This window comes from Notolepis coatsorum (assembly GCF_963971535.1).
Source record: "Notolepis coatsorum genome assembly, chromosome: 2".
Taxonomy (NCBI): domain Eukaryota; kingdom Metazoa; phylum Chordata; class Actinopteri; order Aulopiformes; family Paralepididae; genus Notolepis; species Notolepis coatsorum.
Window position 1 is genome coordinate 54,574,644 of NC_140166.1, and position 25,799 is coordinate 54,600,442.

The window sequence follows — 25,799 nt, forward strand, 5'->3', positions numbered from 1 at the left end:
GGCATTTTCACCACGGTGTGCAGGGCTGTGTGGCAAATCACTCACTCACTCACTCACTCACTCACTCACTCACTCACTCACTCACTCACTCACTCACTCACTCACTCACTCACTCACTCACTCACTCACTCACTCACTCACTCGCTCACTCACTCACTCACTCACTGACCCACTCACTCACTCACTCACTCACTCACTCACTCACTCACTCACTCACTGACCCACTCACTCACTCACTCGCTCACTCGCCCACTCACTCACTCACTCACTCACTGACCCACTCACTGACCCACTCACTCACTCGCTCACCCACTCACTCACTCGCTCACTCGCCCACTCACTCACTCACTCACTCACTCACTCACTCACTCACTCACTCGCTCACCCACTCACTCACTCACTCACTCACTCACTCACTCACTCGCCCACTCACTGACCCACTCACTCACTCACTCACTCACTCACTCACCCACTCACTCACTCACTCACTCACTCACTCACTCACTCACTCACTCACTCACTCACTCACTCACTCACTCACTCACTCACTCACTCACTCACTCACTCACTCACTCACTCACTCACCCACTCACTCACTCACTCACTCACTCACTCACCCACTCACTCACTCACTCACTCACCACTCACTCACTCACTCACTCACTCACTCACTCACTCACTCACTCACTCACTGACCCACTCACTCACTCACTCACTCACTCACTCACTCACTCACCCACCCACTCACTCACTCACTCACTCACTCACTCACTCACTCACTCACTCACTCACTCACTCACTCACTCACTCACTCACTCACTCACTCACTCACTGACCCACTCACTCACTCACTCACTCACTGACCCACTCACTCACTCACTCACTCACTCACTCACTCACTCACTCACTCACTCACTCACTCACTCACTCACTCACTCACTCACTCACTAACTCACTCACTCACTCACTCACTCACTCACTGACCCACTCACTCACTCACTCACTCACTCACCCACTCACTCACTCACTCACTCACTCACTCACTCACTCACTCACTCACTCACTCACTCACTGACCCACTCACTCACTCACTCACTCACTCACTCACTCACTCACTCACTCACTCACTCACTCACTCACTCACTCACTCACTCACTCACTCACTCACTCACTCACTCACTCACTCACTCACTCACTCACTCACTCACTCACTGGTCTCTAATATCCACTATGACCTCTAACTTGGTTCCATGCTCACTCTAAACGCTGGGTCATGTCGGACTCAGCTACTCACTGTCAGTGAAGAAGACATGCGCCCCTCTGTATCGAGGCGTCCTCGGGTCCCTGAAGTCATCAATCAGACCCTCCACAGACTGCAAGACCAGACCACATGCTATGTTATGTATAGACAGATGTAATGGGTAATTGGACCATTTTCGCTACAGAGCCTATTATTAATAATACGTTATTATTTATTACTATTATTTGTATCTTATGTGTTGAATTTACTGTAGTGCTGAATACTGGGGATGTAACAATCCATCTATCTGGTTAATGCAGCCTACTGTACAGCCTACTGTACATATTTTAATTCAGATTGTTGTTCATGTATATTGTAAAACAAATAGGCAGTTCAGAAATCGTATTATTATATTATTGTTATTTTATATTTTTTACATTATTATTATAATATTATTATAATATATATATTTTTACTTCAAGTTGTTTTAGGTTAGGTTGTCTTTGCACTCTTAACTCAATCCCCGCCAATAACGAGTACATATTTTTCTCAGCCATTTTTAAAGTGCATTTTATTGACATTTTATAGGACAGTTTGGAAATTGGGAGAGAGAGAGAGAGAGAGAGAGAGAGAGAGAGAGAGAGAGAGAGAGAGAGAGAGAGAGAGAGAGAGAGAGAGAGAGAGAGAGAGATGGGGAGGACATGCAACACATGTCCTGGGCCAGATTCGAACCCAGGACGTTCCGATTACTGTAAGCAAAAACCTTTTTTTTGTACTGACCGAATTTATTTATTAGACTTGACAGATCAGCTATATAAATCCTGTTTCAGTGTCGTTCCGAGAGAGAGAGAGAGAGAGAGAGAGAGAGAGAGTTAGAGGAAGAGATAGAGAGAGAGACTCTCATTACGCGCAACGCAAGTAAGCGTGCACTGCGTTCCGAGAGAGAGAGAGAAAGAGACTCTGCACTACGACTCTAAAACGGTGACGCTACACGGTCTAACCGCCAAAGTGGCTGGTAAGAGTAACGGAGTTACACGCCACTGCCAAATTCTACCCGCATTTGGCGGTTGTTAATGTCAAGCCCTGTACATAATACGTAACGTATGTCATGTATAGCCATAAGCAATACATTTACATATTGTATCAACAATGTACATTACAAAAGTACATTATATTACATATTCAAACAATGTCAACTTTTTATGCTTTCAGAAAGAAAGTTCGCCAGGGACTAAACCCGGGGCACTACATTGGTAGGCGAGTGCTTTTACTCAACACCACCAAGACACACTTTTCTAACAGCCTCACCCAAACCATAACCCTAACCTTAACCACACTGTTACCTTAAACTACCCATAACTGTTAAAGGAACATGCCAACATTTGGGGAAATTAGCTTACCGTCTTCTCCAGAGAGAGACAAGAAGATAGATACCAGTTTCCTCTCTGTGCGTTGAGTAGAAAGCTATATCTGGCTGCACGTTAGCCTAGCTTAGCACAATGAATGGAAGCAGACATGACCGGTTAGCCTTCGGGAGAGGTGTTAGTTGGACAATGCCTAGGCTAACCGATCATGTCCGCTTCCATTCATTGTGCTAAGCTAGGCTAACATGCAGCCAGATAGCTTCCTACTGAACGCACAGAGAGGAAACTGGTATCCATCTTCTTGTCTCTCTCTGGAGAAGACGGTAAGCTAAAATGTCTCAAAATGTTGGCGCGTTCCTTTAACGAACCTTAAAACTAACCTTATCCATAACCATAACCGTTAACCTAACCTTTATTAAAACCTAACCTTTATACCATAACCATAACCATTAACCTGTTCCACCCCACGGGGACGGTACCGACCCCTTTTGACATTATTATCATATATTAATATTTTTATGAGTGATGCAATAAATTAGCGTTTTTAAAATCAAACGTTTTCAAGTATTATTATCACTACTATGTCACAAATACATGTAGAATGTAAAACGTTAGGTTGGCAATAGTTTAGCAATAGGTTAAAAGTGTATTTATATCGTTTTAAGTTTTTATTTTCCAATCGTTTTTTGACCCGGAAACGGAAATGGAAATGTTGAACCATGGGAATTGGAATCTTTTTGCGGCCATTTTGAAGAGGACATCGTTAGCTATCGTTCAGTGTTGGAATTTCTCCGTTCTACACTTCCTGTGGTCCACTATGGTGGTTCAAAGATCAGCGTTCTGAATGAATCATATCAATAATTGTTATGATTCGCGATAATAAGCTACAAAAGGTAACGTTTTTGACAAATATTGAAACGCAGTCAGTTTCTCCACACTATTGTAATCATGTAGGAAGAATTAGATCTGAAATTAGTTACAAAATGGTTATACTGTGGGGGAAATAAAATAGTACAGTCGTTTACAGTAAATATCAGTATCTGTTATTATGCAAGCCTGGTGATACTATATCCAAATTGAACTCGGCCATTTGAAAGATACTATATGTATATATATATAAATGTGCGAATTGGCTATAATAAGGTAATGTATAAGCATATATTCTATATTCTATAATAATATTTCAAATTGCATTGGTCCGGATGGGAGAATTCAGTACTGTATATACAAAACCTTCAATTTGATCATCTTCCCTTTATTAGTTTCCTTAGATCTTTTGTACACATGATCTCAAGAGGGTACTGAATGAGCTCAGTGGCAGTTTTTTAAGTTTGGTCATTATTATCATGGTTTTATTCACTGTCAAAGATGAAAAGAAAAATCATAATTCATATTTTCCTTTGTTTCATCACAATTTAAGCAAGCCTAGTAATAGACACAATATTTCTGACACTGAGAATACATTCATTGAGGTCCATAGATGTTCCTAGATACCAAGAATATGCAAATAGCCCTTGTAGAAGTGGAGCAATATTCCATTTACCTAGGTATACATTTTATGCAGATTTTCATGTTGGCGCGTTCCTTTAACGAACCAACGAACCTTAAAACTAACCTTATCCATAACCATAACCGTTAACCTAACCTTTATTAAAACCTAACCTTTATACCATAACCATAACCATTAAGAGAACCTTAAAAGTAACCATAACCCTAACTATAACCATAACATGGGTGTATGTGGGTACTGTAGTGGTGAAAGCCTACTCGCCTACTACTGCAGTGACTGCTGGTTTGATCTCCAGTTGCAGAGTTTATTATTATTTCTTTTTGCACACAACAATACAGATACAATTCCAGATACAATATGTAAATATATTACTACTTAGATTAATAGAATAGCATACAATAGAAATCCTTTAATAATCCCGAGGGAAATTCGGCACTACAGATCGCTCACCTTGAACAACAATAAACATTTAGGTAGTCAATAGGACTAAAATCAGAATAAAATAGAAAAGAATATGGTCTGGGATATACCTTCTGGTATGTATATACATTCTAAAATCTATATATACAGGAAAATGTACAGTAATAAATGTAAAAATCTAAAGTGTAAAGTGTCCAGGAAGATTTCTCCAGGCTGTACTGTCACCCTGTGCTCAGTGATGCAGTGAGGCACAGTGATGCATTATAGAGTCTAATGGCTGTCGGAATGAAGGACTTCCTGTGCTGTTCAGTGTTACTTTATTAGTTTATTTGTTAGTATTTTTATTAACTTTTTCTGAGGAGACTGTGTTGGTATATCTCACCTCATCCGAGGGTGTTATCAGGTAGATGGCCTCCATGCTGGGCAGGGGCTCTCGTTTCTTGCTTATGTCCTCAACAACTGTGGACCACAGGGAAGCACAATGTTACTCAGTGAGCCTGTGTCCTGACGAGAGACAGACGCCAGGCCACGTGGCCGAGGGCTGATCTGCCCCCTCGGGCTACAGGTTAGGTATCTTTTACAGGGAGGTGTGGTGGTTACGTCATTGCTGTTTCCCCGCGCGGTCCACAAATCGCAATGTATTTCCAATGGACCCATTTCTAAATCGTCTCGTTTAAAACAAATACATTTACATTTAGTAATTTAGCTGAAACGCTTTTATCCAAAGCGACTTACAAGTTCTGTACGACAAGTCATCAGGAAGGGCACAACTCTATCAGCTGAGTAACAATGTTCATCAAAGTGTTGAGTGCTACAGTGTAGGTTAGTATATTAGGACAAGTGCATGACAGTAAGGTTAGTTATGGTTAGTTTACATTTTTTATTAAAAAAATAAATAATAATAATTTAGATAATGGTTGAAGAAGTGCGTCTTTAGTCGACGGCGAAAGATTGGACGGGTTTCGGCTGTCCTAACTGTGGTGGGAAGTTCATTCCACCATGTGGGGCAAGGACTGAGAATAGGCGGCTTCTCCTTGATGACCCTCCCGGAGCTCAGATAGGAGTAGGTCTGAGGCGGCCAGAAGATGCAGAGCGTAGTGAAGGATTTGGGGTGCTTTTTCAATGTATGTGATGTATAGATTGGGGGGAGATGATCACAGCTAAAACGGTGAGATCGAAATGTGCATGGAAGACGGTGATAGAAGAAGCGGTTCAGAGGCAGTAGCCAGCAGAATGTTTAGCAGCCAGCCGAATGTTTTGCATTCCCTGCAAGAACAAATTGATCAGAGCAAGTGTACTGTAGGCCCAGAGCAGGAGGGAGAGAGGTTCATCTTTTTAAAGTTTAATGGTGTTAAAGGTTATGCAGTTGTCATGACAGCACGTCGCATGACAACCAGAAGGCGGGGCCGTCGTTGCTACGACGAAGATCTATAAGTCGAACAGTGGTTCTGGGTGTAAGGCAGACCAAGAGCGGCTAAGGGCAGACTACAATCTGACTAGGACTGAGAGACTCTCCTCTTATAGAGAGGGGGGGGGGGGGGGGGGGAAGGAAGAATGCCACATCATCATTAGCTTCGGCTAACACGAGGAGGGTTCAGGCTAACGACCAGGCCTGACCACTATCGGACATAACAGCAAAAGGACGATAGACTGAACACACCGAAAGATCATTAGAATAGACTCTTCAAGGACAATACAATCTGTTAACATCTGAGCTGAGGTTTCTGTTCATCAAATAAAACCACGCTCTTCCTTGTAAGGTATTTCACGTTGTCGAAGTGTCGAATTCTTACGTAGGTGGAGAATTATTCTGGTTTGCGGATTGTACTAACGGGGAGAGATAAGGATCTTATCAACCGGTATCGGAGACGTCAGGACCATTAAAATGACACAACGCAGAGGAATTGGATGGAGAGCCAAACAGACGAAGACGTGATACTGGCCAGTTTGATCAGGATCTAACAGTAGGGGTCTTGAGGGTGTGTAGTTAGTCTCTGTTAGGTAGAGACCATTGACCGGCAACCATGCAAGGTGTCAACCTGCTCATCGGGAGCAATTAGGGGTCAAGTGTCTTGCTCAAGGACACATCAACACGCTGCCCGGGAGGAGAATCGGGGAACCTCCGGATTACCAGGCGACTGCTCTACCTCCCGAGCCACTGTCGCCCTGTGTGTATGTATACTATGTGTGCATGTGTCATGTGTCTGCACTGTTAGCACAAGAACAAGGACACAAAGCATTGTTGCACTGGACTGGTATCACACACAGTACCTGTGAGCCACCACTAGGGGCAGAGTGGCTAATCGTGAGTTAATGAGTGAATGAATGACCGAATGAATAACGAATGAATGACTGAATGAATGAATGAATGGATGACTGAATGAATGACTGAATGACTGAATGAATAACTGAATGTATGACTGAATAACTGAATAACTGAATAACCGAATAGCTGACTGAATTAATGACTGAATGAATGACTAAATGAATGACTGAATGACTGACTGAATAACTGAATAGCTGATTGAATGAATGACTGAATGAATGACTGAATGACTGAATAGCTGACTGAATGAAAGAATGAATGACTGAATAGCTGAATGAATGAATGAATGAATGAATGAATGAATAACTGAATAGCTGACTGACTGAATGAATGAATAAATAACTGAATGAATGAATGGATGACTGAAAAGATGTATGAATGAATTGATGGATGACTGACTGACTGACTGAATGAATGAATGAATGAATGAATGAATGAATGAATGAATGAATGAATGAATGAATGAATGAATGAATGAATGAGTTAGTGACATTGCCAGTCCATGAGGTGCTTTGCATTCAAAAATCCTTGACATTCCTTGTATTTGGGGAATCCCCTATTGTAAAAATGGCCTTTTCCAGTGTTTTGCATTGTTTTCAAGCAACAATTGTTTTGTACCAACACTGACTAAATGTGAAATCTGTACCACGTCCCATTTCTGCAGTTCAGCTGAGACAAGAACTCTCCCTGCTGAAACAAACCATTCAGAATTGACTGGTTCTGTGACGTGTAAGAATTCTGATCTGCCACCGCCCGCCCACAATCAACTGTGATACGTTGAAATTATGAGCAGCGAGTGGAAATAATGCGGAAGCGGTTTCGACAGCAGAGTTGCCACCTTCAGCTGTTCCACTGTCAGCACACACACTAACAACGTCATGACTATAGCATGATGACTACTTAGATGATGCTCTCTCTCTCTGTCTCTCTCTCTGTTTCTCTCATTCTCTCTCTCTACTGGTGCGCTTTGAAAAGGTTCCTCCATCCTAGCGTATCTGCCAGTGCAGGTGGGTGACTGTCAATCAAAGCACATTGCGAGTATGGGCGGAGCCCAGCCAAAAACAGCTTGTACTTTGGAAGGGGAGAAAGTGGTGCACCAAAGTACTTGATTAAAAATACAAAACAATGCATTTTATTGAAAAAAAAACCCTTACAGATGTGTTCCATAGACTCACAGGAATTGTGTAAAATTGCCCAAATAGTGAACAATGTGGGACCTTTAAGTGTTTCTGATTCTATTACATGTGCCCTGTGAATAAAACCATAATATGGTATTATATAATGTAAAATATTATTCCATTAATGTTCCAACCGGAGCTCTATTCTCTGTTGGATCATTAACCAGGCCTGGGACTGTTTGGTATGTCTTGGTAGTGATTAGTGGTGGGGGGAAATATCGATACGTAGTAGTATCGCGATACTTTGCGTGGCGACACTGTATCGATACAGGGACGCCAAGTATCGATATTTAATTATTTATTTATTTATTAAAACAAAACAAACAAAAATAATTTGTATAAGGAAATTGTTCATTTCAATACCTGTAATAGAACAGTAGTCCACACACACACACACACACACACACACACACACACACACACACACACACACACACACGCACACACACACGCACACGTGTGCATTCAGTTAAGTTTTGTCAGGTACATGCAACACAGATTACAGTGTTTACATCTGTCTGCTTGAGAAAATACCATGTTCTGCAAAAAAATTATTGAAGTGAGATGAACAGACTGAACTTTATTTTATTAGATAAAACATGTTGACAAAGTTTTACTTTGCAGTTGAAAAAAGGTAATAAATCGCAATATCGCAATATTAATATCGCAATACTCAGCGTATCGCGATATATTTAGTATCGCAATGCTATCGTATCGTGACTCAAGTATCGTGATAGTATCGTATCGTGAGGCCTCTGGTGATTCCCACCCCTAGTAGTGATATTGTGAGGTTTGGTCCGCTCCCCGCCACACGCTCCGTTCCTTTAAGGTACTATGTTGATTAATGCATTCCCCGCCACGCGCTCCGTTCCTTTAAGGTGCCGTGTTGCTTGGTGCTTTCCCCGCCACACGCTTTTGGAGCAAGTATCAATCTCATCCCGCAGCTGTCACAGCTTGTAATTAGCGCCCCTGAAGGCTTTATATACTCAGACCTCCTTACTATCGATGTTGGGTCGTTCTGAAATACACCTGCATATACCTGCCTTCCCCGTCGCTGTTCCTGTCTTTTTGCTCTCCAGGACCTTTAGTGGAGAACCGCTGTGGAGAACCTGGTTCCCCGTTCGGAGCTGCGCCTCGTTATCTGCCCGCTTTTCGCGTTGCGCTCTGGTGAGTTTTTGGAAACAGTCTTTTTGGATTATCAGTTTTTTGTGTGTTTGGTGAACACCGAAGAAATCCCGTTTTTTGTTTGTACTGGACTCACCTAATTTTTGTGTTAGATTAACACTGAAGATTACTGTATTGTTTTTCTCTGGACTCAGCTAACTTGTGTGTGGTACACCGAAGATCAAGTCACTTGGATTAATACTGGACCAGTCACCTCTCTGCCTCTGTGTGTTCGTTGGGCTAACTCTGATTTCTCTCTCTCTTTGTTTCCACCGGGAGTGAAAGCTGGGAGTATCTGCAGAGCCGCTTCAACGTCACTTGCCAATTCCTCACCACTACCTACTGGGAGTATCTGCAGAGCCGCTACATTGTCACATGCCAGATCCCCGTTTGTTCGATTGCTGTACTTCATCCATCTTGTGACTCTGTAAATAAGTGTGCCCTAGCTTTGGCTAACTCTGAACTTCCTCTCTGTGCCGTTGCGTTTGAGGTCGGTTACAAACCATAACATTACGACCCAACCATGACGACCTCAGCCGACACAGAGAGGGTCAGAACAGCGTTGGCGGTCCAGATAGAGTTAACCAACGACCACAGCCTACAGCTAGGTGCGGCTGCGGCTGCTGTTCAGGAGCTCCGAGACCAGGTCCTGCCTATTCAGGGGTCCCTTGGCTCTCTGGCTAGCCAGCAGTCTAATATTCTCCACCAATTACAAGCGCCGAGTGAAACTGTTAACACCTTGCTTGTAACCCCACTTACTTCAGGAGCCTCGGCCAGAGCATCACCCGCAGCCCTGGCAGGCCCCGCGCCTCCCGATCCCGCACCTCGGGAGCCCCGTCTCTCCGAACCACGGTTGTTCGATGGTAACTTCGAGGATTGTGCCACATTCATCATGCAATGTGAGTTGGTTTTTCGTCATCAACCCAGCCGATTCACTTCAAGGGGAGCCCAAGTGGCTTACATGACTAACTTGCTCTCAGGCCGGGCAGCCCAGTGGGTCACTGCCTCCTGGGCAATGGGGGCTGATTTCTGTTTTTCCTACCCAGACTTCGTGGCTGAGCTCCGCAGGGTTTTCCACCACCCAGCCCGTGGCCAGGACCCTGGAGCCCGGTTGGGTACCTTCCGGCAGGGCAGTGGCGGGGTCACCGACTACGTGCTGGAGTTCAGACTGGCGGCAACGGAGAGCAGTTGGAACGATCAAGCGCTTCGTCTCACCTTCATGAGGGGGCTCAACGACGCTGTCAGGGACCAGCTCGCGACCCGTGAGGAACCTGAGTCCCTCGAGGACCTGTTCAGCATCGCCATTCGCATCGACGGACGCCTCCAGGAGAGAAGACGTGAGAGAACCCGACAGGGACCTCCAGAGGTTCTCCAGACCCCCCGTACTCGTGACGGTACTGCGGGCCGCCCTGCTCCCAACACGACTGGTGGCTCTTTCCCCTCCCGTTCGGTGCCCGGGGAGGAACCCATGCAGCTGGGACGTTCACATCTTAGCCAAGCTGAACGGGAGGCGAGGTTCAGGTCCGGCCTTTGCCTCTACTGCGGTCGGGATGGACACCGTATCGCCAACTGCCCCACCCGGCCAAAAGACCAGGCTCGCCGGGACCCCGGGAGATCCTGGTGAGCCGTTTTTCTCGTTCCCAGAGCCGTGCACCACCTAGCCGTCTGATGAGCGTCACCCTGGCCTGGGCGGACCAACGGGCCACGGTGGAGGCACTCATTGACTTGGGGCTGACGAGAGTTTCCTAGACTTCGAGTTTGCTACCCGGGCCAACATTCCACTTGAGGACCTAGTTTCAAGTTTCAAGTTTCTTTAATAGTTGTCATACAGAAGTACAGAATACTTTTATACAAAATGCTTCTTACTGTTACGCTCCAGAGACTGTGCAAGACAAGATAAGTATGAAATAAAATAACATAGTAAAATTAGAAGTAAAAAAAATGAGGTCACAGTGTTCAGTTTAATGTTCGATGCAGAATAGACGTAACTGAGTTACCATACAATATACAATACTGTGCAGTGTACTAATATACAATACTATATAGTGCAAGGCAGAAATGGGACGAGGTGCAATTTAGGTACAATTCACAGTAGGTGTACGAGTTGTAGTGCAAATCCTTTATCAATAAATATAAAGTGTAAAGTGTGTTTGTGTGATCTAAAGTGTGGAGAGTGGGTGCTGCAGTGTGTTGTTTGTTTGAGTGAGTGTGTGCGTGTGGGTGTGTGTGCTGTGTGCATTTGATGGTTGTTGCATAGTGTTTATTGTTCGTTTAGCAGCCTGATGGCCTGGGGATAGAAGCTTCTTCTGTGCTCGTGTGAGGCCATTGGAGGTATTCGCATTGGACCAACACCGCCTGGCTGACATCACTCAACGCACCTGCCCTGTCCTGCTCACCATTGCTGGTAACCACGTTGAGAGACTCCAGTTTTTTATCACCAGATCCCCTCTTGTCCCAGTAGTCCTGGGCCGGCCCTGGCTCGCGCTGCACGAGCCCCACATCGCCTGGTCCTCCGGTACCATCAGGGGGTGGAGCTCCTCCTGTCATGCCCAGTGTCTTCAGGCGGCGTCCTGTCCCTCGCCCCGGAGATCCGTTTGTGAGCCGCCTCCGGACCTCTCGACCATACCCCCCGAGTACCACAACCTCATGGAGGTTTTCAGTAAGTCCAGGGCTCAGGCCCTTCCGCCTCACCGGCCTTACGACTGTGCCATCGACCTCCGCTCAGGGGCTCCCCTTCCCGGCAGCCGCCTCTACAGTCTGACCGTCCCTGAGAAGGCAGCGATGGATCAATACATCTCTGAGTCCTTGGAAGCAGGACTCATTCGGCCTTCCTCCTCTCCTGTGGCGGCCGGCTTCTTCTTTGTTGGGAAGAAGGACGGAGACCTTCGACCCTGCATCGACTATCGCCAGCTCAACGAGATCACCATTAAGAACAAGTACCCTCTTCCTCTCATGAACTCCACCTTCGAGCCTCTCACCCAGGCTACCGTCTTTACCAAGCTGGACCTCCGGAGTGCCTACCATCTAGTCCGTATCCGAGAGGGCGATGAGTGGAAGACCGCCTTCAAGACTCCCAGGGGCCACTACGAGTACCTGGTTATGCCGTTCGGCCTCACCAACGCTCCGGCGGTATTCCAGGCGCTCATGAACGACGTCCTTCGTGACATGCTGGAGGAGTTTGTGGTAGTATACCTAGACGACATCCTCATCTTCTCCAAGACCCTCGAGGAACACATCCAGCATGTCCGCCGTGTGCTGGAGCGCCTCCTCCACAATCGGCTCTTCGCCAAGGCGGAGAAGTGCCGATTCCACTCCGAATCCGTCGATTACCTGGGCTTCATCGTGGAGAGAGGCTTGACCCGAGCTGATCCTCGCAAGATCCGGGCCGTGGAGGAGTGGCCGGAACCCACCTCTCGGAAGGAGTTACAGAGCTTCCTCGGGTTCGCCAACTTCTACCGAAGATTCATCCGGAACTACAGTCAAGTGGCGGAACCGCTTACCAGGCTGACCTCTCCCGCCCTGCCGTTCGACTGGTCCCCAACGCCGTGTGCTGCATTCCGCTCCCTCAAGAAGAGGTTCACTTCCGCCCCGATCTTGCTCCATCCAGACCCCAAGAGACAGTTCATCGTAGAAGTGGACGCCTCGGATACTGGACTGGGAGCTATCTTATCCCAGCGGTCGGCAACAGACCAGAAGGTACATCCGTGTGCCTTCTACTCGCGTCGTTTCCTCCCTGCCGAGAGGAACTATGACATCGGCAATCGGGAGCTGCTGGCGGTTGTGGCTGCCTTGGAGGAGTGGCGTCATTGGCTAGAGGGGGCCGAGGAGCCATTTACCATTTGGACGGACCACAAGAACCTGACGTACATCCGTGCTTCCAAGCGCCTCAATGGCCGGCAGGCAAGATGGGCCAGCTTCCTCAGTCGGTTCGACTTCTCGCTGACGTTTCGCCCTGGTTCCCGCAACACGAAGGCCGACTCCCTGTCCCGGTTACACTCCAAGGGGGCTCCAACCACTGAGGACCCGACTCCCATCCTCCCAGGGGCCAGGGTGGTAGGAGTAGTCACCTTGGGCATCGAGGGGGTGGTAAGGCGTGCCCTACGCTTCCATCGCGCTCCAGGCAATGTACCGGTTCATCGTCTCTTCGTCCCCGACTCGGTCCGGTCCCGGGTCCTCCAGTGGGGCCATACCAGCCGGTTCGCCTGCCACCCGGGCGTTCATCGCACGTTCTCCTTCCTGGCTCGTCGATTCTGGTGGCCCACCATGAGGAACGACGTCAAGGAGTTCGTACTGGCCTGCGCAGTCTGCGCCCGCAGCAAGGCCTCCCACCAGGCACCCTCCGGGCTATTGCAGCCGCTTCCCATTCCGAGCCGTCCTTGGTCACATGTGGCGCTGGACTTCGTCACGGGTCTTCCTTCTTCCCAGGGGAACACGTGCCTACTGACCGTGGTGGATCGGTTCAGCAAGGGGGTTCACCTCGTGGCCCTTCCCAAGCTTCCCTCGGCGGCCGAGACGGCGGACCTCCTGACACGCCACGTGTTTCGCCTCCATGGTTTTCCCCAGGACGACGTCTCGGACCGGGGGCCCCAGTTCACTTCCCAGGTATGGCGGGCTTTTTGCAAGGGATTGGGGGCAACGGTCAGTCTTTCCTCTGGTTATCATCCCCAGACTAACGGACAAACGGAGAGGATGAACCAGAGTGTGGAGTCTGCTCTTCGGTGTGTGGCTGCCGAGAGACCAGCTTCTTGGAGCCGTTTCCTTCCCTGGGTCGAGTACTCCATCAACTCCATGGTCAGTTCCGCCACCGGCCTCTCACCCTTTGAGGTATCCCTGGGCTACTAACCCCCTCTTTTCCCTGCACAGGAGTCGGAGGTGGCAGTTCCCTCCGTACAGGACCACCTCGACCGGTGCCGTCGGGTCTGGGAGATCACCAGTCATCGGAGCGCGCCAGTCGTGGGGCTGACCGGCGCCGGGTTCCTGCGCCGACATACCACCCTGGGCAGAGGGTGTGGCTTTCCGCAAGGGACCTTCCACTTCGGTCCTCGGCCAAGAAGCTTAACCCCCGGTTCGTCGGTCCTTTTGAGGTTCTGAAGGTACTCAGTCCGGCGGCGGTGAGTCTTAAGCTTCCTGCGTCCATGCACATTCACCCCATTTTCCATGTGTCCCGGGTTAAGCCTGTCTCTCTCAGTCCCCTGATGCCTCCTGCTCCGGAACCACCTCCTCCCGAGATGGTGGACGGTCACCCCCAGTGGCAGGTCCGCCGGTTGATGGGCGTTCGACGGCGGGGTCGGGGGTTCCAGTACCTGGTGGACTGGGAGGGGTACGGTCCGGAAGAACGGAGCTGGGTCTCCCGCCAGCTCATCGTGGATCCCGGCCTGATCACCGACTTCCATCGTGCCCATCCGGGCGAGCCGGGTCGGGCTGGTCGCCGGGTGGCTCCCGTGGAGGGGGGGGTACTGTGAGGTTTGGTCCGCTCCCCGCCACACGCTCCGTTCCTTTAAGGTACTATGTTGATTAATGCATTCCCCGCCACACGCTCCGTTCCTTTAAGGTGCCGTGTTGATTGGTGCTTTCCCCGCCACATGCTTTTGGAGCAAGTATCAATCTCATCCCGCAGCTGTCACAGTTTGTAATTAGCGCCCCTGAAGGCTTTATATACTCAGACCTCCTTACTATCGATGTTGGGTCGTTCTGAAATACACCTGCATATACCTGCCTTCCCCGTCACTGTTCCTGTCTTTTTGCACTCCAGGACCTTTTGTGGAGAACCGCTGTGGAGAACCTGGTTCCCCGTTCGGAGCTGCGCCTCGTTATCTGCCCGCTTTTCGCATTGCGCTCTGGTGAGTTTTTGGAAACAGTCTTTTTGGATTATCAGTTTTTTGTGTGTTTGGTGAACACCGAAGAAATCCCGTTTTTGTTTGTACTGGACTCACCTAATTTTTGTGTTAGATTAACACTGAAGATTACCGTATTGTTTTTCTCTGGACTCAGCTAACTTGTGTGTGGTACACCGAAGATCAAGTCACTTGGATTAATACTGGACCAGTCACCTCTCTGCCTCTGTGTGTTCGTTGGGCTAACTCTGATTTCTCTCTCTCTCCGTTTCCACCGGGAGTGAAAGCTGGGAGTATCTGCAGAGCCGCTTCAACGTCACTTGCCAATTCCTCACCACTACCTACTGGGAGTATCTGCAGAGCCGCTACATCGTTACATGCCAGATCCCAGTTTGTTCGATTGCTGTACTTCATCCATCTTGTGACTCTGTAAATAAGTATGCCCTAGCTTTGGCTAACTCTGAACTTCCTCTCTGTGCCGTTGCGTTTGAGGTCGGTTACAAACCATAACAGATATAATAATAATAATAATAATAATAATAATAATAATAATAATAATAATAATAATAATAATAATAATAATAATAATAATAATAATAATAATAATAATAATAATAATAATAATAATAATAATAATAATAATAATAATAATAATAATAATAATAATAATAATAATAATAATAATAATAATAATAATAATAATAATAATAATAATAATAATAATAATAATAATAATAATAATAATAATAATAATAATAATAATAATGCTCTGAGCAGGGTGCTACTTACTGGTGATGCCCTCTGACATGATGTCTGTCATCTTACAGCAGGATGAGATCATCCTCATACTCAGTGTGTCCACGACCAGCACCTGGGCGGAGGACACACACACACACACACACACACACACACACACACACACACACACAATGTCCCCCATTAGAAAAGCGTATCCCAATCAACATGTGTGTAGTCTGAAATGTTATAGTTAAGTCAGGAATACACACACATACAAACATGCACACATGCACTTAGGCACTAACACTCACACACCTCCATCACCAATTCATTCAGTGAAAACAAAACAGCAGGTCCACATACCTTCCATTGGCCCTTCTCTCTGGCCTTTTTTATGACATCATTCATAATCTCTGCAGAGAGGAAAATAAATGACAAATTACAGTTCAGTCAAAATATGAACAAAATCATTTGAGTGCCATACAGAATTATGACTGCACGTTTACGTTGCACTACTTTTATTGTCTTTTATACCTATTCTTATATGTCTGCCATTTATGCATTGTTTTTTTATTCTGTCAATTGTGTGCTGACTTTATGCCCATGTTCATTTATATACTAATTGCTGTGGGGCACTCTGGACTGCGGTCCATGTGTGGAAAAAGTGCTCTATAGATCTAATATTTATTATTATTATATTGTAAAAATGTATGCATTGAAATAAAGTCTCGACGACATTGAAAATGAGGGTGAACCTCAATTGTCTCTTTGAGAATACGCCACTGGCACGGCGGCTGGCACGGACGAGTGTGACGTGGGTATACGGAGCGCACCGATTACAACTCTCCCACAAATCGTGAAATTATAACTCTCACATTTATAATTATAACAAATGATAACTCTCCTCTTCCACTCCGTCACGTCTCAGAACATGTCTGGGAACGGGCGCGCTCCTCGCTCGCCTGGACTAACCTTAACAACCACTCCAAGAGAGAGGTCACATGACCATCTGTGCTGTATTTCTGCCATGACACTTTGCCAATGTTGTGTTGTTGTTGCTCTTTTTCTAGACAAGCGTGTGGCAGACTGTGAGTGTGACACAGTTTCCTGACACCCTGGTCACACAGAGTGAGAGAGACAGAGAGAGAGAGAGAATGAGAGAAACAGAGAGAGCGACAGAGTGAGAGTGAGAGAGAGAGACAGATACAGAGTGAGAGAGAGAGAGACAGAGAGAGCGACAGAGTGAGAGAGAGAGTGACAGAGTGAGAGAGAGAGAATGAGAGAAACAGAGAGTGAGAGACAGAGTGAGAGTGAGAGAGAGAGATACAGAGTGAGAGAGAGACAGAGAGAGTGACAGAGTGAAAGAATGAGATAAACAGAGAGACAGAGAGAGAGAGAGAGAGAGAGAGAGAGAGAGAGAGAGAGAGAGAGAGAGAGAGAGAGAGAGAGAGAGAGAGAGAGAGAATGAGAGAAACAGAGAGAGAGACAGAGACAGAGTGAGAGTGAGAGAGAGAGACAGATACAGAGTGAGAGAGAGAGACAGAGAGAGCGACAGAGTGAGAGAGAGAGAGAGTGACAGAGTGAGAGAGAGAGAATGAGAGAAACAGAGAGTGAGAGACAGAGTGAGAGTGAGAGAGAGACAGATACAGAGTGAGAGAGAGACAGATACAGAGTGAGAGAGAGACAGAGTGAGAGAGAAAGAATGAGATAAACAGAGACAGAGACAGAGTGAGAGAGAGAGACAGAGAGAGTGACAGAGTGAGAGAGAGAGAGTGACAGAGTGAGAGACAGAGTGAAAGAATGAGATAAACAGAGAGACAGAGAGAGAGAGAGAGAGAGAGAGAGAGAGAGAGAGAGAGAGAGAGAGAGAGAGAGAGAGAGAGAGAGAGAGAGAGAGAGAGAGCATCATCTAAGTGGTCATCATGCTTAGTCATCACGTTGTTACTCAGGTTGTTACTGTTATTCATGCATAATGTACGTCATAACTCATTTCTTTCAATGGTGTGTGCTAGTGGATGGGGGGGGGGGCGGCTGTGGTTAGGATTAGCTTTAAATATACAGTTAAAAAGATATCTGCTGTGAGTGAGAGAAGCCCACAGCAATCAGAGGCCCTAATCTCTTCCCAATCCTCTTACACTAGCCCTCCCGCTATTTCTGTGTCAGCCGACACACACACACACACACACACACACACACACACACACACACACACACACACACACACACACACACACACACACACACACACACACACACACACACAGTGCAACACCCGTGCATATATACACAGCCTATATGTTTGGCTAGTGTCCAAACTGTCTTCATTTGAAGACAGTTGACATCATGTCATGTTAAGCATGAATATGCCTAGTCAACTAATGTGTGTCAGTCAACTAATGCACCTCTCTCTCTCTCTCTCTCTCTCTCTCTCTCTCTCTCTCTCTCTCTCTCTCTCTCTCTCTCTCTCTCTCTCTCTCTCTCTCTCTCGTAATAAGTATATACACATCCACATTTTCCTCATTTGTGCAAAAACAAAACCCTGTTGTCTTTTATTAATTTCAAGCTGTGTATAAATCAGTGAATGGGTCTCGTCTATCCAATGCATCTATCTCAAACACCACCCTCTTTTCTTCACCCTCCAATCACAACTGATGCTTCTCTCGAACCGTTGTGATTGGAGGATCAAGGAAAAGAGGGCGGGGCTTGAGATGGGTCCAATGGACCTATCTCAAACCCTGCCCTCTTTTCTTGATCCTCCAATCACAACTGTCGCTTACCTCGGACAAACTTGGTTTGTCCGAGGTAAGCGACAGTTGTGATTGGAGGATCAAGAAAAGAGGGCAGGGTTTGAGATAGGTCTATTACTCAACAAGATTAAGTGGAAGTGTCCCGACGCCTTGAAAGAGTCGGCCACGCGTCCCAACCTGACAAGCAGCTTTCAGGGGGAAGGTGACTACTTTACTGTAGAGGCTCCAGACATGGCCTTGTCTCTGGGTGTAAACACACTGCTCTGGTGCTGCCAGGTCTGAGACATATGGAGAAGTATAAGCGTCGTCTTTGAGCATTTCGAAAAGCGCTATATAAATCCGATGTATATGACTAGGGACCACCTAGACCGGATTTCATAATTTACATTATGTAGACAAAATACTTGCATACATACATCTGAAATACTTGCACACAGACTTATAAATCTCTGACAATAAAAAGGCCAATCTTTGACTGTAATACATTGCAAAAATGTATGTGAAACACACACATACACATGTGACACACTCACATGTGAAACACTGACATACACATGTGACACACTCACACATACACATGTGAAACACTGACATACACATGTGAAACACTCACACACATACATGTGAAACACTCACACATACATGTGAAACACTCACACATATTTCAGTATATCAGGAGGTAATTTCAGTAGTGAAACAGCAGTGACAGAAGGTAATGTCAATCATCAAAATACTTTCTTTCGTAATATAATAGGGTGTTTACATTTGAGTTTATTTTTTATCATATTATGAACTAGTGAAATCTAGTTTAGCTTGTTAGCATTAATGCTACAGTATGCTAGCTTGTGTTAGCTAGTTAGCTCCTTAGAATGGCTAACATTAGCTTCTAACCCAGGGGTCGGCAACCTGCGGCTCCGGAGCCGCATGCGGCTCTTTAGCCACTCAGCTGTGGCTCCATTACAACTAAAAAAGAAAGTTAATATTTTTTTTTGAGATCAAGCTCATACTGTGACACTGAAATGAAAAGATATTTCGTCAAATTAAATATTTCATCAACTAAAATATACGTCACACCCTGCACCTCTCCCTGCCGTCTGCAAGTGGCTAATCTTGAGTTTCCGACCCCCCAGTAAGCTAACCATGGATACATTTTTAAAAAAGGAAAGTCAGAGGAAAATAGAGGGTTTAATTCAGCATGGACAGATTAATTTGCTTTCACGACTAACGATGCAGGCTTACCTGTATGCCTGATATGTGGTGAGAAATGTGCGAACAACAAAAGATTTACTTTTTATTTTATAAATGTGCCACAAAGAAGGTAAGGACTCAAATATACCTGCTTAGTTCAGGGTTTTATTTCAAAGTAGGTCTACAGACACCAGTGTTTTGTCTCCTCTTCTGTGTTTTATTTAAAAGTAGATCTATACACATGCCAGTCTTTTTTCTCCTCTTCATAAGAGTTTGAGGTTTTCCTTTGTTATAACAGGTAAAAACAGCAATAAAATGTCAAACATTTTCTTTTTGTTGTTTTATAATCCCATTAATGCAACAAACTGTGTGCTATAAGTATAAAGTATAATAAATCGCAAATTACTTATTATGTATATGTCAGGTGTTTTATGCTAAATGTGGGGTATGCTTGGGGATAATACACTGTGTTTTTTAAGGGTAAATTGGTTTTGCGGCTCCAGATGAATTTTATTTTGTGGGAAGGGGGGGGGTGGCTCTCTTTTTTTTTTTTGAACAAATGTTTTTTATTTTCTCTTTTTTTACATGGATGGCTCTTTTGATAGTAAAGGTTGCTGACCCCTGTTCTAACCCAATACCAAAATAGTAACGTTGCATTATTTCTATGCTTCTAACATCTGTAATAACTTGTTAGTTAACATTTCTGTTCACATACATGAGAGCTGTGGGGCCAAGTGGTGTTACTGTTCACCATACAGTAGATGCAGAATTAATTATCACAAATTGATAAATGTTCATATTTAATAACCAGGCAGTGGCCTTGTTAGTCAAACTTTTTGTCAGCCTTTGGGATCATGTGTTAATGCTTGGAGGAGCTTTGTGGGCTTGTAGCAAGTTGTGTCCTTTGAGAAGTAGCTTAGCTAGCTGTACTTAATTCATGTAAACTAGCTACCTGGCAACAGCCATGGCTTAATACTAAAGGTTATAGTTGTCCAACTGTCATATCCCTCACATGGATGCATACAGTAACTTTCACAATAGCAGCCATGTCATTTTCCTTGGAGGAATTGTGTGCCTTGGTTTGTGTCTCCTATGAGAAAGGAAGGTAATAGCAGCGACCTTAGAGACTGACACCGGAACAGACGATAAGACGTTTATCATAGTATGATCAATTACAGATTATGAAGCCATTATACAGATAAACATTTATTTTAATTTAATTTTTTTATCTTTTTCCCCCTCCATTTTCCTCCGATTTTCTCCCATCCCAATGTTAGTCGTTATGCCAATTCCCAATCCCCTTCCTGGTCGCTGCACACTTACCCCCCACAGTCGGTCTGGGAGAGTGGAGGCTATCACGTGCTTCCTCCGACACACGTCCAGCCAATCAACCGCTTCTTTTCACCTGGCAGCGCGGATTCTCACTGAGAGGGCGTAGCGTGTGGAAGGATCACACTATCCCACTCAGGTCCTATCCTCGCTTAGCAGGCGCCCCGACCGAACTGTAGGAGTCGCTGTTTACAACGACCCGGACCCACCCCGCCAGCTTCTCCCACCCTCTAATACAGCCAATTGTATTAGTGTGAACGGCCAGCCAAGCTGGTGACAACCCCGGAGCTGTGAGCTGGATTCGAACAGGCGAATCCAGCCGCTCCGGGGTTTGGTGACGAACGCAATCTCTGTTACGCCACACAGATAAACATTTCTAAATGACAAAGGGTAAGGACAAGTCACACATACTGTTACAAAGGATCAGATTAAACCGAATATATATATTTATTGATTGATATATATTGCATAGTATTTGTATATCGTTTGATATCCCTTGTATATTCCTTGTACATATACACGGAATATCCCTTTAGCCCAGACCATAATATTTCATTCTCCTATTGGACAGCGGTCCACAGGCGCCAGAGCCATGCCTCCGGAGTCAGGTTCAAAGTCACCGTCAAGACATGTCTGTACAAGCCCGGCCTTGCCCAGGGATACGAGACAGAAATGATGTTGGCACTAGTTTGTTCACCTAACGTATAAATACGGCGCAGGTGAATACAGAAGCACTTAGTCAGAAGTCAGAGTTACCCAATAAGTTGAAGCCTCACCCACGATACTCCGTGCGGTGAAGTATGGCCTGTTTGGCCCCAAATAGAGCATTGAGACCGCGTGCGAATTAATAACTGAATTGTCAGAGTTTGGCGCTATACCGTCGAGTGCGACATATTTCTATTAAGTCAGTAATAGTCTATTTGTGTATAGTGTATCGTGCGGCTAAAGTTCTACAGTGACCAGCATCACCAACGCTTCCTCGTATCAGCTAGAGTGCTTATCCAGGCTGGGCTGCTTTCATGGCGCTTTCACCCGAGGAGACCTAGACGAGAACCGTGTGGACATGTACACTGGATTAATCTACCCGACGACTACATAGCCCTTTGCGGCTGGATTATATTTGTTTTGGTCCTGTGATTTATGGAGCGGAGAATCGCCGACGCCTACACGTGTGGGATTTACCCTGTGAGGAGCCAAGTCGAGTCTGCGCCTCAGAGAGCCTGAGGCCGGCTAGCTTTCTTCACTGTGGAGCTACAGTCTACGGAGAACAGCTGTATTCGTCTGTGGATCAAGAGACTATTGCACCGTCTCCTGTACTTGGAGTCTCCTTAGTCATCGTTGACCAGACTTTCTACTACCGACAGATCCTCTACCCCTGCTGGCTTACAACCGGGGGGACCCTTCCAGTATCTCCCGCTATATATTACTAGTGTACCATAGATATAATTCCCTAAGATTCAGGTTGTATAATTACCTCCTGCGTAACCAGAGAATGGACATTCATTATTGATTTGCCTACGCATATTCCTTTGCCTTATAAGCGCATCCAAAGTATAATAGAGAAGTATATTATGTACCTTTTGCTGCAATAAATACTTGATTATACCTTTGTGTGGAACCGATTCAATGTGGGAAGTGTTCATCATATTTATATATCATGTACTGTATGGCCAGTAATTAAAGTACATAAAGCGGTAGTGGTTTAATGATACCATACTTATCAATACAGTCAGGGAATTGTACCCCTCAGTTACACATACTGTACTCACATTCGTTGATACTGAGTGTAAATAATACTAATACGTGTCTCCTTTTTTTTTTTTAAGAGACCACAGATTGTGAAACTGGGGCAGGCAAGAAGAAAGAGGTGGATGATGAGCTCTTGGAGGAAGCAGAAAGTTGAGTTGACAAAGAAGCCTAGAGACCTGAGACCAGTCAGCTGCCTGCAGAAAGTTACTGTTTTACATTACGCTTTTATACTATTACTTACTCTTTAACTTTATACAGCGTGGGTCAGTCTACATGGTCTGTGAAGCATTAGGGCTCTGCTCTAGAGAGAGAGAGGGAGAAATGTTTGCTAACAATGACTATTAGGGGTGTAAAGGTACCGTACACGTATCTGTACCGAACCGTTTCAGTGTGTACCGTACCGAACGGCTGTGTACCGAACTAATACCACGGTATGTTAACCACTAACGACCGCCCACGAGGGCTGTTTTTTTCACAATCTAATATAATAATAATTATTTTTTTTTTCTTTACAAGTCGATTATTAATTTCAATATAGAATATTTGTTGACAGCCCTACAAGTACAATTAGTTACTGCACACTACATCATCCCTGAGTGGAACATGGAAAGCCAAACTTTCCCCCACTGTACCGAAAACCCGTACCGAACCTTGACTTCAAAACCGAGGTACGTACCGTACCGTGGTTTTTGTGTATTGTTACACCCCTAGTGACTATTAGCCAAATTTAGCAGATTGGGGCATATCTGATGAATTAGCCCTTTTGTAAAGCTGCAAGCTGGAGGATGTGCATTAGTTTAGGCCTCATCTCATTTTACTCTAGTCAGGCATTACGTTATGGAAGAAAAGTTTTTATAGCACAAGCATTTTAGGAAGTAACGTACTGTATGTATGTATGTATGTATGTATGTATGTATGTATGTATGTATGTATGTATGTATGTATGTATGTATGTATGTATGTATGTATGTATGTATGTATGTATGTATGTATGTATGTATGTATGTATGTATGTATGTATGTATGTATGTATGTATGTATGTATGTATGTATGTATGTATGTATGTGTGTGTGTGTGTGTGTGTGTGTGTGTATGTATGTATGTATGTATGTATGTATGTATGTATGTATGTATGTATGTATGTATGTATGTATGTATGTATGTATGTATGTATGTATGTATGTATGTATGTATGTATGTATGTATGTATGTATGTATGTATGTATGTATGTATACGAGTAGTGATTATACATGTATGTGTAAGTGATTTATAAGCCTATGTGTAAGTATTTCAGATGTATGTATGCACGTATTTTGTCTATACATGTATGTATGAGTGTTTCACATGTGTATGTGCACAATAATGTGTAACAGTTTATATAGGCTATAGGCCTATAGATGCTCAGTGATGCTCCTTGCAAGCATTAACACATTATCCCAAAGGCGGACAAAAGGTTTGGCTAACAAGGCCACTGCCTGGTTATTAAACCTGAACATTTATCAATTTGTGAATTAATTCTGCATCTATGGTGAGTGCCACATGGCCCCACAGCTCTCATGTATATGAACAGAATTGTTATCTTATTACAGGTGAAGCATAGAAATAACGCAACATTACTATTTTTGTATTGGGTTAGAAGCTAATGTTAGCCATTCTAAGGATCTAACAAGCTAACATAAACTAGCGTAGCATTAACGCTAGCAAGCTAAACTAGATTTAACTGGTTCTTAAAAAATACACTCAAATGTAAACACCCTATTATATTACTAAATAAAGTATTTTGATGATTTGGATTATGAACAGAGTTTTGGCCCACTGAAATTACTTCCTGATATACTGAAATTACTTCCTGACAGGGGATGTAAAAAGTACCCAGAAATTATACTTAAGTGAAAGTAGGGGTACCGTCTCAAAATCGTACTCGAGTAAAAGTCAGAGTATCTGGCTAAAAACACACTTGAGTAAAAGTAAAAAAGTTTCTACTTTTAAATGTACTTAAGTACTGTTAAGTAGGAGTGGGGGGGGGTTGGGTAGGAGGGGTGGGTGGGGGACACTGTACAACTGTACAAACAAAACTGTACATTGGAATATTGACAAGACCATACTTGGTAATTTACTGTACATTGGAGGGGGTTGTGTTAGGACATTTACAGGGGCCAGTTTCGAATTGCAGTCTCCCGTAGGTGTTTTTTTAGAGTGTTTTTGAAAGTGGGTAGTGATTCACATTCCTTTACAGCTTTGGGTAGGGCGTTCCACATTGATGTGGCATAATTGCGAAACGTGTTTAGTCCCTTGTTTCAGCTGAATCTGGGTTTAACATGATTTGTGGAGCTCCCTCTGGTGTTGTGATCGTGGTATTCACTGACCTTTGGGAAGTATTTTGACATGTACATGGGTACCTTGGTCGTGTAGTGTATCTTGTAGACCAGGCCCATTGCAAGTTGCTGTACTCTGTCGTCTACTCTAAGCCATCCTAGGTTGTCAAAGTGGGCAGGGGTGAGGTGGGTTCTAGGAGTAAGGTCAAGCAGTAGTCTGACCAGTTTGTTTTGAGATGTTTGTAATTTTGTTTTTAGCACCTTTGAGGTGCTTTGGTACCATGAGGTGCAAGCATAGTCGTAGTATCCTTGAATGAGTGCTCCTGCCAGAGTCTTCAGGGTATTCTTGTTTACCAGTGAGGAGATCCGGTACAAGTATACAAACCTAATAATACTTGAGTAAAGTACAAATCCCCAAAAACAGTACTTAAGTATTGTAACGAAGTACAATTACTCAAGTACTTTACACCCCTGCTTCCTCATATACTGAAATTACTTCCTGATATATTGAAATTACTTTGTGTCATTTACCATTTATATACTGAAATGACTTCCCTATACTGAAAATTGTCTTGGATATACCCTTGTAAACACTCGCACAAACACTACACATTGGGGGGGGGGGGGGGGTTCGTGTGTGTATGCATGTATGTGTTTCACATGTGTTTCATGTGTATGTGTGAGTGTTTCACATG

General features: G+C 44.9%; 1 protein-coding gene across 1 annotated transcript in view; it reads right to left on the minus strand.

Annotated features, from left to right (window-relative positions):
- The window catches only part of stxbp1b (syntaxin binding protein 1b), a gene marked incomplete at its 5' end in the record, with an annotated part of 98,794 nt that overhangs the window by 66,781 nt on the left and 6,214 nt on the right, over positions 1-25,799 (minus strand). The window contains 4 exons of the mRNA XM_084308150.1: positions 1,295-1,373; positions 4,917-4,993; positions 15,826-15,907; positions 16,138-16,187. Of these exons, the coding sequence (XP_084164276.1) occupies positions 1,295-1,373; positions 4,917-4,993; positions 15,826-15,907; positions 16,138-16,187 (288 nt within the window). The remainder of the gene's footprint in view (positions 1-1,294; positions 1,374-4,916; positions 4,994-15,825; positions 15,908-16,137; positions 16,188-25,799) is intronic.